Here is a 15,572-nt window from a genome sequence, read left to right as displayed (position 1 = left end):
GTTTTTCCACTTACAAGAACACCAGATCAGGAAAACTGGGAATTGATGTCCATCTGGATGAATTCCAGTGCTCCCAGTTTTCCAGCGATTAGCCTGGATGAACTGAGAACTGGGAGTGCTCAATTCCTCAGCTTGTAATCTAGTCAATTAAGGCTCTGATTTAGACAGAAGAACTTCAAAATAATTTACCCTTAGACTTGAAAACTGATATTGATTTATTCACTTTCGATTTTTGAAGATCACAACTGCAACATTCAAAGTATTTTTTAAAAAGTATAATTAAAGATTTGAAAATAACTTGCAGATCATTGGCTTTCTTTTGGAGTAATAAGACAATTGAAGTAGATATCAACTGATATTGTATTATTTATTTGATGTCTAAAAATCATTTTTAAAAAGTACATTAACATCACACCTTATTAGCATTCCCAAGTTGTCCCAGAATGCTTCGTAATCAACGACTGACTTTTGAAATGTAATCTTACCATTATATTAGCAACAATGGCAGCTAATTGCATCTGACAAAGTCTCTGAAGCAGCAAAATGGGTAAATTAACAACTGGTCTCTTTTTGGTCATTTTGTTTGAGGGGGAGAAATGCTGGACACTTGAACTTGCGAGTCATCTAAAAGTCTCTTCTTGAACTATCTGCCGCTGGAGCATTCCTTCTAGGACTGGGGCTCGAACCGTTGACCACTGACTCCAAAACCAACTGAACCAAAGTGCCACCACAAATACTATTCTGTATGTGCTGTTTACACCTGGTCGAGGACCATTTCTTTACTTGTTCCACCACAATCGCCTTTGGCCTTACCATCATCCCTTTTGTTATTTAATGTCTCCTGCCATACATCCCATCATGGAGCTGCTTTTTGCTCTCTTTTTCCACTCCCCTTCTATCCCTGCCTCTGTGCATATTTAAAACTGGTTACATCTTGCAGTTCTGATGAAAGATCGTCGACTTGAATTGTGGGGTGAAATCTTATCAGCTGCGTGGAAGTGGTTTTGAAGATGGAGGAGTTTATTGAAGTAGCACATTAAGTCGGCTACCTGACACATCTCAGCCCCCCCCCCCCGCCCCCCCCCCACACCCCCGCAAGCAATCCTGCCAGAGGCAGGGTCACACTTGCACTGGCAAGTGATGACTACCTGCTGCTGCCAGTTGGTGGCATTTTTAGTGGCCACCTGTGGGCACGTTGGCGATACTACAAAAATCTTCCCATCTGAGGCTGAAGCCCAGCAGATAGCTTGAGGCAGCCTTTCAGTGAAAGAGAGAGGTGTCTCCTTTGTCTCTCTCTGCCCCCCACCCCCCTCCAACCACAATTTCCCCACCAGAGGGCGGCATTTACCATCACAAGCCATCTCGTGGGCCGCTGTAACCACACTTATTTTTATGCATTTTGATGTGCTCAGAGGACATCTTCTTGACATGCCTCCACTATCTTCCTCCTACATCAGGTGTGCCCACCTCTCCTGGTGAGTCTCGACCTTAGGCTCCACCGTTTTCCCTCCTGCCATTCCAAGCTGCAGTCTGTCCTTTAATTGGACAGGGCTCCTGGTAATAATGGCCTGTTAAGTGGCCACCTCCAGTAAGATCACACAAGTGGCAGACCTCAAATACCATCTGGAAATGGTATCTGTTGATCGGAATACTAGGATGATAAAATTCTGTCTTTTCACTCTGCTTCTCTCCACAGATGCCACCAGGCCAGCTGAATATTTTCTGGTTTTGTTTCAGGTTTCCAGCTTCTGTAGTATTTTCTTTTTGCACTAACAATTTTCATCTCCTCCTGGGATCAAACCTCTAATTAAGTCTAATTAATTTCAAAGCAGAGCCCATGTTATATCTTTATTCACGACAAGATAATGCAGTTTAAAGATGACCTAAAAGAACTGGATTCCCTTGAAGCGAAAGAACAATATTGCTGTAGCATATTAACTGATGTCGTATTTTCAATTCTATTCAAAATAATTGTACAGGAACAGATTGTAATGGAGACAGTTAGAATTTAGGTTGAAAACCATATTACCACATATTGTACCAAACCTCTTCATGTTAGAAAAGGGATCTGAAGGAGAATTTTACACAATAACACTCTCACTAGGAACACATAGCAGGAATTTTAACTATGATTTTTCATCCATTGCAGTTGTGCTGCAGTTACCAACAAGCTCTCCTGCTGGGTGAGACTCCATGCTGAGCATATCATTTTGTAGAATTGGCACTGCAATGGGCAACTAAGACTCGGGGTGATTCTCCAAACCACATCACACTATATTGGGAAAATTCAGCAAGAGCCCTAAAATGGCATTTGCAATGGGCACAAAACAGTTTGTGATCTTCCCAGGCCCGCCAGGCAGACATAATCAGGCTCACACTTGGTTTCAGATAAAGCTCTTGGTTTCAGATAAAGCTCGGCACAACATCGTGGGTCGAAGGGCCTGTTCTGTGCTGTACTGTTCTAAGTTGTATTACGAGGGAATAAACCCGATTACCATGGATATAAATATGCAAAATTGGCTAAACACCAAACCTTCTGGGAACATCATGTGTTCCCACCCACCGGCATGATGTAAAGCTGGTGGGAATTGCTACTGGTCTCCACAAATGGAGACCAGACATGATGACCACGTCAGGGGGCCCAGAGGCCATTGCAGCCCCTGGGCAGTCGGGGACATGGCCTGAGGGTGGGGTTAGGGAGTGATGCCAGGCACTGTGGGGGTGATCATTAACCTCAATTTGAGATTGGGGCACCAAGGGAACCCCCATCTCTAAGGAGCTGGCCTTGCCAGGGTCATTAGGCCCCAATTCCACTCACGGTGTGAATCCACCCTCCTCCCCCCACCTCCAAAAAAAACGCAACAGGAATCGCACCAAGTTTTCTGCCAGAGGTGACACTTAAGTCACTTTTTTGGAGAATTGCACCCACAGCCTCAAGATACAAATGACTTGCATATCATGCTGATGCAATTATACCATACTCTTTACCATCAACGGTGTAACGTTTCTTCTTTGTGCCTCTAGGACATTCAGAGAAAGCGTATGGAAAAGGATCTATTGGAGTTGCAAACTCTCATCGAAGCCCATTTTGAGAGGAGAAAAAAGGAAGAAGAAGATCTCATTGCTTTGAAAGACAGAATTGTACGGTTTGGTGCAAAGGCTATATCTATAATAAAACTAATGGGCTGCTCTATCCAATCTCACCCGTAGCTGAGATTCTCTAGTACCGATGCAATGAATGGACATTTGGCTGAAGGCCAATTTATCCTTACTCGCTGGCAGCGACGGCGGGACGTGAATGGCCGGAGAATTCCGGCCAGTGTCCAATAGTGCTACTTTTTAAAATGATTGCTCAGTAAATGTACGTAATTATCAAGTGTAGAGGTTGTCTGTTCCTTAGAAATTTTAGAGTAGCTATCCTATAAAACCTTGGAATTGTAATTTGTCCTCCTTGTTTAGAGATCTTAAATAGTGGTTTTTTTTTTGGTCTATATGTTTGCAAAGAACAACATGCATGCTGAATTATTCTGAGTGACATTTCAAGCTGAGTCAAGTTGTCATTTAAATGTGTCCCTTTTACGCCCTGGTTTAGTCTGAAAAATTGGAAGCTTAATTTACAGAGTCTTTGATATTGGTTCTGAGTGTCATTTGGATAAAATACAAATCAGAGAATTGAGCGTAGCGGGTCTACCACTGGACCCTGGACTCGATGCTCAATTTGCTGACCTATCGAGTAAGCAGGGTTTATGCAGAGAATTTGATATTTAGCATTAAGTTGTAACCAACCCTACAGCATGCTAAGGCAGATGGCAGCAGTGTTTAGGTTTTGATCATTCTCACCAATGTCTTGGCAGCCTCAATACAAATGGCATCAAACATTATCTGAAGATCCAAACTTGCATCAGTGTTTGGTGCTGTGAGCCCATTCCCATGTGAAGAGCTAGGTTGAAGCTTTCTCTTTTTTTTCCTTCCAAAGGATACTTGATAAATGTTTTATCAAGCAGTCTGAATTATGTTCTATTGCAGATGCCAGATATATATGATAGAAACCCTACAGTGCAGAAAGAGGCCATTCAGCCCATCGAGTCTGCACTGACCACAATCCCACCCAGGCCCTACCCCATACCCCTACATATTTACCCACCAATCCCTCTAACCTACGCATCTCAGGACACTAAGGGGCAATTTTAGCATGGCCAATCAACCTAACCCGCACATCTTTGGACTGTGGGAGGAAACCGGAGCACCCGGAGGAAACCCATGCAGACACGAGGAGAATGTGCAAACTCCACACAGACAGATATAAAAAAAGTATGATCACAAATATTGCGAACCACCCCCAAATGAAACAATTCTTGCTGAACAGATTACGATCCTCTGACACTATGGTGTTTTTAAAATTCTGGTATATTTTATGGCAGTAATTTAATCAATAACTTTGTGGGCTTTGTTCCTGCTGCATATGTTCAGCAGCTGCTGGGCACGATGATGAGCACGTACACATACGGTGTAGTCCAAAGATGTGCAGGTTAGGTGAATTGACCACGCTAAATTGTCCCTCAGTGTCCAAAGATGTGTAGGTTAAGGGGATTAGTGGGGTAAATGTGTGGGGTTACCGGGATAGGGCCTGGGTGGGATGCTCCACTGGAGAGTTGGTGCAGACTCAATGGGCTGAATGGCCTGCTTCTGCACTGTATGGATTCTAATCTATCTCTATCTTAAAGTAGCAACCATCATCGATATTGAATTTTACACCCAGTTTTTAAAACAAAAAAATAATTGACTACAGCTGTCTCTTGGAACTGGCAAATTAGATATGGAATCTTGTGGAGGTAGTGGGTCCTCGGCCACTGTCTGGAGAGTGCTGGAAGCCCCTTGTTGCCTCTTTTTGGGAAGACCCACCAGATCTTGTTTCACGTCAGCACTTGAAAGGATAGCAGTGGACCTTCTCTCAGGTTCAAGGGCTGCTGGTTGAGCCCTGCCCACCGAGAGCTGTTAGCCAATCAGAGGCTGGCATCAGGGAGGTGGTGACCTCTGCCAGAATGACACATGCCGCCCCACCCCACCAACAAAACACTTTCCCATGCTAGATCCTTCAGTCAGGCACTGACTGCTTACTGCCTTTGACGAGGGGCCCTTCGCCCCCAAGGGTCTGCAAACAGCCCCACATGGGCTTGTTGTACTACACGTGTGGTGAATTCCCATGCCCGCCATTGGGTAAATACCATTAGCGGTGGGATGAAGCCCTTATGAAAGCATTAATTGTTCACTTAAAGGCCTTGTGGCAGGGTGGAAAGGTCGTACACAGGCCTTCCCTCTCTATGGACTTAATTAGAATGAAGGTGGGAAAATTGTGGAATCCCTACACCCATTCTCCAAGCTGATTAAATGCTCCTCATGCCCCCAAACTCTGCACAAGGAGACCCACATGATTCCACTGAACATATGGATTTTCAAAATGGGATTAAGAATTCCCAGTATCGACAAATTTTGGGGGAATCTGGGACTGTGTTGCAAAAGGTCGTGCTTCAGACTCTATTAGGAAGTCATGTGCTGATAACAATGTCAGCTTTGTGCAATGTAAAGTTTTCCGTGAAGTTCCTTTTTAAGCTTCTTGACAGTTCCTGTGGGAATATTTTCCATATCTCTCTGGCAGCTCTTCCATAGAAAGATTTGTATTAATGTAGTAACTGGTCACACCTTTTCAGAAATGCCACTCCTATGTCCAGTTAAGTCCAGTGTCTGTTGCGATGTAGGCCAGTAAATACCTTTGCTACATTACAACTTATGAAGCAGTTTTGTACCCAATGTTTTTACCATTATTACCATATTCACAGGAAAAGCGGAGGGCGGAGAGGTCTGAGCAACAGAGAATTCGAGCTGAAAAGGAGAAGGAACGACTGAACCGAGTGGTTGTAAGTTACATGAAGCACTGTACAGAGACCAGATATGCCTTGGCTTCAATTATTGATGCATTGTCTCACCTTAAAAGCACAGTCAGATTTCAAGGGAAAGCAAAAACTGGCACAGGTTTTTGATCCTCATTCATCACCATATGTAAGCTGTTAAGCAGACCCTTTGAGTGAATGTTTGGGAAAAGCAAGATTATATAAAGTTATGTTTGCTACCTTACACACACAAGCTTCTATGGTTTACTGATCATCCTCTGGCATGGCCACTTGAGGGAGGCATCATAGAATCTGAGAGTACAGAAGGAGGCGTATATCTGCTGTTTGGAAGAGCTATCAACTTAGTCACACTCTTTCCTTATAGCCTTGCATTTTTTCCTTGCCCAAAGGTGGAAATGTACCCTAGCTCTACCTCCAGCCTGCAGTCTCCAAGGCTTTTGTGCAGCAAGTCATAGAAGTTTAACGTCTGTATGGCAACAATTGTATTTTAATAATTTTAAAACAAAAATACATTAAACTGAAATTATTCTTCAAAAATCTAATTGATACTTTATATTTTTTAACTTTCCGCAATAAATCTTCCCTTTGTGTTTGCACCTTTGTTGCTGGAATATTGTCATTACATCTATGGTACACACTGGGAGGAAATTTTCTCCTTAGGATTTGGACAGAATTGTGATACCAATATGACACCACATTGGAAATGGATACAAATAAACTGCCTAAAATTTACCGGATTTAATAAAAATGGCAGGTGAATAAAATAAGCAAAAGAAGCTCTTCCGCTAAATTGAAAGGCAGAATTTTACAACCAACACATGAATGAAAAGTAAATTGCAGCCCAAATAATTTTACCGAATTACATAGAACATCCAAATTCTAATGGCGTAGATGAACATTGTGTCCTGATGAAACACAACAAACCGTATTCTATCACTTCCAAATTCATGCCTGTGAAACCTCTGTATTCTGAGAAAAGAAACAATAAAGAAATGGCAACATCATGATTTAGCTCGGGAATCTTTAGAAACATAGAAAACTGCAGCACAAAACAGGCCCTTCGGCCCCACAAATTGTGCCGAACATATCCCTACCTTTTAGGCCTACCTATAACCCTCCATCCTATTAAGTCCCATGTACTCATCCAAGAGTCTCTTAAAAGACCCTATTCAGTTTGCATCCACCACCACTGGCGGCTGCCGATTCCACTCGCCCACCACCCTCTGTGTGAAAAACTTCCCCCTAACATTTCCCCTGTACCTACCCCCCAGCACCTTAAACCTGTGTTCTCTCATAGCAGCCATTTCCACCCTGGGAAAAAGCCTCTGAGAGTCCACCCGATCTATGCCTCTCAACATCTTATACACCTCTATTAGGTCTCCTCTCATCCTATGTCTCTCCAAGGAGAAAAGACCGAGCTCCCTCAGCCTATCCTCATAAGGCATGCCACTCAATCCAGGCAACATCCTTGTAAATCTCCTCTGCACCCTTTCAATCTTTTCCACATCTTTAAATGCTGTATTATTGACAACTTCACAAGGTCGCTACTATAGATGGATAGGGACAGGAACTTCTTAAATTATCTGTCAAATACACATATCCAGAACCTGATTTGCCTACTTTGAACAAATCTTCCTCCTCTATCCAACCAATAAGATCATTCTGGAGATTACTCATACTTGTGCGTAAAAATATTTCCTGACTTGTGTCCTAAACTTTCCTTTCACCAGTTGTAACCCATATGGTCCTTACTCTCATGTCCTGGCTTACTATAGTTACAGACCACAGTTTCTACAAATAACAAAAATTTAAACCAAAATTCCAGATGTTAACACTGTACAAAAACCAACAGAATGATCAAAGGTAATTGCAAAAGTTGATTACGCAGCAAAATTTCCATCTTTAAAGTTTCCAGACGAAGGGAGATGCGGTAGTCTGGTGGTTATCGGACTAGATTACCAAGCCAGATGTCATAAGTTCAAACAACATGATAGAAATATTTGCAGACTGGAACTTTGTGCACTGGTAGCACAGATCAGATCAGGAATTGCCTGAATGCACTTGAGCTGTGCAAAGTTCTGCAATGAGAACACCAAACTTTAACTCCAGTTTTTGTTTACATTTGAAATCGTCGACTCCATAGGAAGAAAAGGCAAGAAAAGAAGAGGAGGAACTTCGGAAAAAAGTAGAAGAGGATTTCAAGAAAAAGAAGGTTCTGTCTAACATGTCATTGCACTATGGAGGCTACCTACAGAAGGTACTAGATGTTGCATTTTAACACTCGAATCAGTTGTTTTTGAACAGAAGGAGACTACCAGGCTTGTGGCTGGAACTCCAAACCAGCAACTCGCCCAAAGTTATTCCTTTTTCCCTTAACTCTTTCCCCCTTTCCCTTAACTCTGCACATTCGCCCTCCTTAGAGAATTATCTAATCCCTTTTGAATGCTTCGATTGAACTTGCCTCCATCACACTCTCAGGCAGTGTCTGCATTCCAGACCTTAATAACTCACTGTATGTAAACATTTTTCCTCATGTTGCTTTTGCTTCTTTTACAGATTGCTTTAAATCTGTGCTTTCTCGTTCTTGACCCTTTCAGGAGTGAGAACAGTTTTTCCCTACTTAAACTCTCCTGACCTCTCTTGATTTTGAATACTTCTATCAAATCTCCCTTCAGCCACCTTTTCTCCAAAGAAATCTATCTTCATAATTGAAGTATCTTAACACTAAAACAATTCTTGTGCATATTTTCTGCACTTTGTCCGTGCCTTCACATCTTTCTTAAAGTGTGGCACTCAGAACTGAATTCAATACTCCTATTGAGGCCAAACTAGCATCTCAAGCAAGTTTAACACAACCTCCTAGATCTTGTACTATAAGCCCTATTAGTAAAGCTTGAGATACAGCATTCTTTATCAACAGCTCTTTCACCCTGAGATGCCACCTTCAGTGATCTATCCAAATATACACCCAGTTCCCTCTGTTTTTGCACCCCCTTTAGAATTGTCCCCTTTATTTTGTGTTGTTTCTCATAGTATCCCTACAGTGCAGAAAGAGGCCATTTGTCCCATCGAGTCTGCATCAACCGCAATCCCATCCAGGCCCTGTCCCCTTAACCCCATGCATTTATCCTAGCTAGTCCCCCTGACACTAAGGGGCAATTTACCATGGCCAATCCAGCTAACCTGCACATCTTTGATCTGTGGGAGGAAACCGGAGCACCCAGAGGAAACCCACGCAAACACAGGAAGAACATGCAAACTCCATATGGTCACCCAAGGCTGGAATCAAACCTTGTCCCTGGTGCTGTGAGGCAGCGGTGCTAACCACTGTGCCACCATGCTGCCCTCCATATTGTTCCCTATTTCTCCATATTGAACTTCATCTGCCCACCTGTCCATGCACTCCACCAACTTATTTCCATTTAAACTTCTACACTATCCTCCTCACAATTCACAATCTTTCCATGTTTTCTGTCATCTGAAAATGTTGCAATTGTTCCCTATCTAGGTCATTAATATACATCAAGGCAAGGATACCAACACTGTTCCCCTGGGGAACTCCACTGCAAACCTTCCTCCCGCCCTAAAAGCATCCACTACCTTGTTTCTTGTCACTCAGCCAATCCCACATCCAAGCTGCTACTGTCCCTTTTATTCTGTGAGCTGTAATTTTAACCACAAGTCTGTTGTGTGGTTATAAATGCCTTTTGGCAGTCCATGTACATCACATCAACTGCAGTGCCCTCATCAACCCTTTTGGTTACCTCATCAAAAACTCCACGTTAATTGAATACAATTTTCCCTTACGGAATCAATGTTGGAATTCTTGAATTGACCCATGTTTATCAATGTGACTATAGATTTTGTCAAATTTTGTTTATAGAAGTTTCCCCACCATTGAAGTTAAACTGACTGCCCTGTAGTTGCTGGGCTGATCTTCAAAGCATTTTTTGCAATTCACCAGTCATCTGGCACCAAGTCCAAAGAAGACTGAAAAATTATGACCGGTCCCTCCTCAATTTCCTCTCTCTCTTCCATCAGTCTCCTTAAATGCATCTCATTCATTCCTGGTTCCTTATCCATGTTTACATACAGACAGCCTATCCAATAATAACTTTTTACCATTTTAAACAAAACTTCCTCATGTCTGAATTACCCTAATCATTTCCCATGGCCTGGGTAGCATTGGCTTCTGTGGTTGAAACGGGTATAAAATATTCATTTAACACCTCAGCTATGTACTCTGCCTCCAAGCATGAATAACTTTTTTTTTTTCTCTCTAATCACTCTGACTTTGCCTCTTACTATTTATGTGCCTATAGCAGACTTGAGGTTGCGTTTTATGTTGGCTGCCAGTCTCCTTTCATATTCAGTCCTTGCTTCTCTTCATTTCCCTTTGAACCTTTGATATTCAGCCTGTTTCTCAATTGTATTTTCTATCCAACATCTGTCATTGAAGTACATAGTACAACACTTTACTTGCATGAACCATGTAAATTCCTTTTTATTTAGTAGTGTTATGGATTCACATGCTTGGATTTAGCAATGCTCGAGAGAATCATTATTTTCTATAAATTGGTAGATAATTAAGGATTTTATTTATCAAGTGAGTGGAATGGGCCTGATGTGATGGCAAAATAATTACAGCCAAATTATTGTTTTGTTAGACTGAAAACCGTAGAGGTGGCAAGAAGCAAACTGAGAGAGAAAAGAAAAAGAAGATTCTGGCAGACAGGCGCAAACCTCTTAATACAGAGAACCTCAGTGATGATAAACTCAAGTAAGGGCTTGCGAGTAAAATCTACAGTAGCTGCAAAAGTAGTTGCCATGGCGATGAATTCTAGCTTGTATAAGTGCTGCCAGGACCCCGCTAACCTTTTATCAGTTTGTTAACTGTGACAAATGTTAGTTGATTTTGTGAATATGTTCCTGGTCCCTCTGTGTTTAAGACTGGCAGCTGTGTACTGTATTGTATACTGGGATCAGCTATCTCAAATCAAGGAGCAAAAATAATCTTTTTAATCGTTACCCCCCCTTCCAAAATAGAAGCTATTGTTATTTTGGAGGAATTTGGGCACCTCACAACAGGACGGAGCAAAGATGTGGAGTATTTCTCACTACAATTGGTTGATTTTAGGGCAATGTGTGTCTATGTGAGAATATAACGACAGACGCACTCATCTTACTATTTGTCACATTTAGGGAGAAGGCACAGGAACTGGCAGATTGGCTGCTGCAACTCGAGGGAGAGAAGTTTGATCTATGTGATAAACTGAAGAGGCAGAAATACGAAGTATGTAGAGTTTTAACATCCTTTGTTCTGACATCTGTTCTTTTTTAGAATCACAGAATTGTGCAGCACAGCAGATAGTGATTCATCCCATTTTGTCAGTGCTGTTCTCAGAAGCTATTATTGTCCTCATTTAAAATATTCCACTTAACACGACTCTATTGCCTAATTATTTGAGTCATTGAGGGGCCAAATAGACTCAGTTTCTGCTTGTTAGGTTGTGATAAATGATGCCCTACCATAACTAGGCTGAATGATTCATGCCTGTCTATCTATCCTTGCCACTCTCCCCAAATATAAATGACCTTGTTGCCTGCTTATCATTGCAACGCCAAGCAGCACATACATTGCCTAAAAGTAATGAATACGAGATCAGTAATGTACTATACTGGTAAGCTTGAGGAAATACATGTGGTGGTGGGTTTTTAGATACAGTTCTCCAGAAATTCTGCAAGCAGTTTTCTGTCAATGGGTTGGGTTTGTGTAGGTTGGCTGGAAATTCTGTCCACTTCATAGATGTGCTCGCGAACCCATTCCAGGGCCAGGCATTTGCATGCTATTGACAGGCACAAATGGGGAGCCTATCTCATTTGATGCAACGAGGGTAGATTTGCTGCAAACTTGTGAATTTTCCTCCTTTGCCAATTAATTATTGTAATAAAAGTAAACCTTCAAATACATGCGCGCACACACACATGGCAATGCTAGATTCTAGTGGCAAACTCTTCACCCATTATGGCCTGGCCACAAATGCTTGCGTAAAGTATTTCCCTCATTTGTGTGGCATCATAATATGTCTGCCTTCAAAGCAGAGAAAACTTTTATCAGTCAGAGGATAGTTGTCCTAACCTATCCAACCAGATTATGGCATTTTTTCAGATTTAAGGGTTAGAATTCGGCTCCATTGACTTTTTAAAAAGATTATTCCATTCATAGCTCGGGTGGTATTGCATTCACTTCACATTTCTTTAGTCACTGGTTCAAGTCTAGTACAGTAACTGAATGAAGTGTAAATTGTTCAATCACTCTGAAAATGATTCTATTGTACGAACACAAGAAAATCTGAGACTGTTTTACACTACAAGAGTGCACCTTGTGTACTCCAATAACCAACCAATCCCTGCCTGTCATGCAGTCTCCCTTTTATAACAGCTCAGTATGTAATGGGAATTAGACTTTGGCAAAAGAAACATTGATGTAGCGACTCTGTTGCTGCTATTCCTCCAGTGGCACATTTTCTATTGATCACTTTCCATGTGATGCACTTCATGTTTACTTATTAGATAATGTAATAGAAAAAATTGTTTTATTCATTAGTTAGGCATCGCAAATCTGAGAGTTATTGAAGCATTAGAATCTTGCAACACAGAATGAGGCCATTCAGTCCACCGTGTCTGTGCTGATCCTTTGAAATTAGTTCCAGTTCTTTGCTCTTTCCTAAAGCTCTGTACATGATTCTGTTTCAAGTGGATATATCACTGCACTTGTGTGTGTAATTCCCCTTTGTAAACTCCTGCAGAATTAATCTGCTTCCTCTACCCTCCCTGACAGTGCATTTCACTTCATAACAACCTGCTGTGTAGGTGCGTTTCTTCTTGAATCCCCTACTCTTTCTTTCACCAATTATCTTGAATCCAACTCCTCTGGTTAGCAAACCTGTCACTGAAACGTTAAGAAAGAGAGAAAAAAAAATGACCACCAAAACCCAACATAAATTATGAACACCTTGATTAAATCCACCCCAAACTTATTTTTTTCTTGCCAGTTTTTCTAATCTCACCACAAAACTGGAAATCCCTCATCCCTGATATAATTGCTATAGTTCAAGGGCAATTAGAGATGGGTAACAAATGCTAGCAGTGCCCACATTCCAATAAAAAGGCTACACATAAGTAAATCACCTCTGCTTCCTCGTCAAGGGCTTGGCACCTTCCTGAGTCGAACACCCAATTCTACCTGAGGCCAAATGGGTGATTTTTATAAGGGTTTAGCAGAACATCTTTGCTTTTGTATTCTTTTGCCTCTATCCTGAGCCCATTTTCCTGGAACAGCCTCCTCACCTTGTCCTGTCATCTTCAAAGTGTTGTGTCAGGACTAGGAATTTGAATTGGCCAGCAAAAAAGAGCCGCGTTGTGTAAGAAGCTGCAGCACAAATTACAGATTCCGACTCCGATTAATAGGCCCTAGTTAGGAAATTCTGGTGCAGATGTTTATTTTATATACTTACTAGTCATCTGGCCACAGTCAAAGCTATTATCAGCTCAGAATTAATCATTGTAACATCAGCTGCATGGAAATGAACAAGGATATTTTTTTCTCATTGTGTCAACTGGATTGAAAAAAATTATGTCATAGTTTCAGCGCACCTGGCCTCATAATAAGCGTGATTTTTATCAATAAATGCCGAGTTGTATGAACATGGATAGCCTGGCTGGCTCATATCAGCATACAAATTAGGAGGAAGAGTAGACATTCCAGCCCCTTGGAGTATCAGACTGTGACCTCAATTCGACTTTCCTATCTTCTATCTATAGATTCAGTCTATCTACCCCAGCCTTAAAAATGTTCAGTGATCCAGCCTCCACTGCTCTCTGGGGAAGTGAATTCCACAGACTAATGATGCCCTGAGTGGGAAAAAAAATGTTCCTCATCTCCATCTTAAATGGAAGACCACTTGATTTAAACTGTGTCCCTTCACACTCACTCGCATAAGAAAACTGTGGAAGAAATGAACATATGAGGGAAAAGTGTCACTGCAAAAATGTTTGATTATATTTATGGATGATAATTAGTTCATATTCTGAGGTTTGCAGAAATACTGCTGGTTATAATATTGGTCTGGCCAACATTTATTCCTTGGTTCGTGAGATCTTGCTGGGTACAAATTGGCCAAGTTTCCTTCCTCTGAGACAACAGTGACTAGGGCACTTCAAACGTAACCATTGGTTGTAAAGAACTTCGGGATTTCCTGAGGCTATGAAAGGTGCTGTATAAATGAAAGGTTTTCAAATATTGATTGGGTTGCTGATAAGTTCATTTGGACATATTAATTTTTTTTTCACTTTCACTCCTGGAATGAGCTGTGCGTGTTTGATTAACAATTGGGGGGGAAAAAAATGTCCAAAAGAGAAAACATTGTTCACCTTTCAACTTGGGGCATATTAGTCTTCATAGAAGATTTAGTGGTTAAGTTAGAAGCCGAACACCGCTACACGAAGGCACACAGCAAAACAGTTGTTTTCAGATACATTCTAGCTGTGCACTTTAATCTGAGATCCCCAAATCACTAGGCATTTATAGATCGGACAGTAATCTTGTTACAAATATTGTCATTTCTAGATCAACGTGCTGCAGATTCGAGTCCACGAGCAGATGGGAAAATTGTAAGTAAAAACACTAACAGAAATTTCCTTCTGTCAGAGGAGTGTCAGTCTAGTGTCTTTCTGTTTTGTGCGCACAGAAGTGATATCTGAGTCATTCCTATTATTAACAAGAAAACCTCAAAAGAACCAACAAACTGAAAGCTCTAGAATGCCAGCTGGGCAGGAGATAAAAGTCAGGACATAGAAGTCATTCCTATTTTATCCATTTAACTGGAGATGGTTATTTGTACGTGTCCTGGCTGAATCTGACGTCCTTTTTCTTTTATTTGTTCATGGGATGTGGGCATCGCTGGCTGGGCCAGCATTTATTGCTCATCCCTGAGGGCTTTTAAGAGTCAACCACATTGCTGTGGATCTGGAGTCACATGTGAGGATGACATTAATGAATCAGATGGGTTTTACGACAATCGACAATGGTTTCATGGTAATCAGTAAACTTTTAATTCCAGGTGTTTTATGTTCAAATTTTACCATCTGCCAGGGTGGACTTTGAACCCAGGTCTCTGGATTACTTGTCCCGCAACCACACCACTGCCTCCCCGATGTTGTTTACAGATGATGCAGTGGCTAGGATTTGCTGGCTTTGCCATGGCATGACCCACTGTAGGGAAATTCGGTGGCCCAGCAAAAAATCCATTGACTTTCGGCAGGACTGGATGATCCCAATGGCAGGCAGGGACAGAAAATTCCACCCAGTGCCTTTCAAATCTCCTAATTATTTAATTTGTGAGAGTTCAGATTATTTTAGGTAACAGTGCAGATCAATCATTATCTATGTATTGAAACAAAAAAGCATTTCCAATGGATATACAATTTTGATAAAAAGTATGAAATGAGCTGTACACCAGTGTTCAGACTTTATTGTCAAAAGCGAGCTCCACAAGTTAGCCAGGTCAAAACCATAATCATTTATTTGAAGCAAATGAAATTTTAGGTTTTAACACTTGAATTGATTACCACCCACCCACTCCGATCCCCAGCCATCCAAAT

General features: G+C 41.5%; 1 protein-coding gene across 4 annotated transcripts in view; it reads left to right on the top strand.

Moving 5' to 3' along the window:
* Window positions 1–15,572, top strand: part of LOC144507892 (troponin T, slow skeletal muscle-like) — a 69,986-nt gene that overhangs the window by 35,607 nt on the left and 18,807 nt on the right. For all 4 annotated transcript variants that reach the window (XM_078235365.1, XM_078235364.1, XM_078235363.1 and 1 more), the window contains exons 11-16: window positions 3,025–3,141; window positions 5,838–5,915; window positions 8,053–8,166; window positions 10,577–10,689; window positions 11,112–11,202; window positions 14,539–14,582. In XM_078235365.1, the coding sequence (XP_078091491.1) occupies window positions 3,025–3,141; window positions 5,838–5,915; window positions 8,053–8,166; window positions 10,577–10,689; window positions 11,112–11,202; window positions 14,539–14,582 (557 nt within the window). The remainder of the gene's footprint in view (window positions 1–3,024; window positions 3,142–5,837; window positions 5,916–8,052; window positions 8,167–10,576; window positions 10,690–11,111; window positions 11,203–14,538; window positions 14,583–15,572) is intronic.

Source organism: Mustelus asterias, chromosome 19 (genome assembly GCF_964213995.1).
Source record: "Mustelus asterias chromosome 19, sMusAst1.hap1.1, whole genome shotgun sequence".
NCBI lineage: Eukaryota > Metazoa > Chordata > Chondrichthyes > Carcharhiniformes > Triakidae > Mustelus > Mustelus asterias.
The sequence above is the reverse complement of the archived record's forward strand: the minus strand, read 5'-3'. Positions and strand labels throughout refer to the sequence as shown.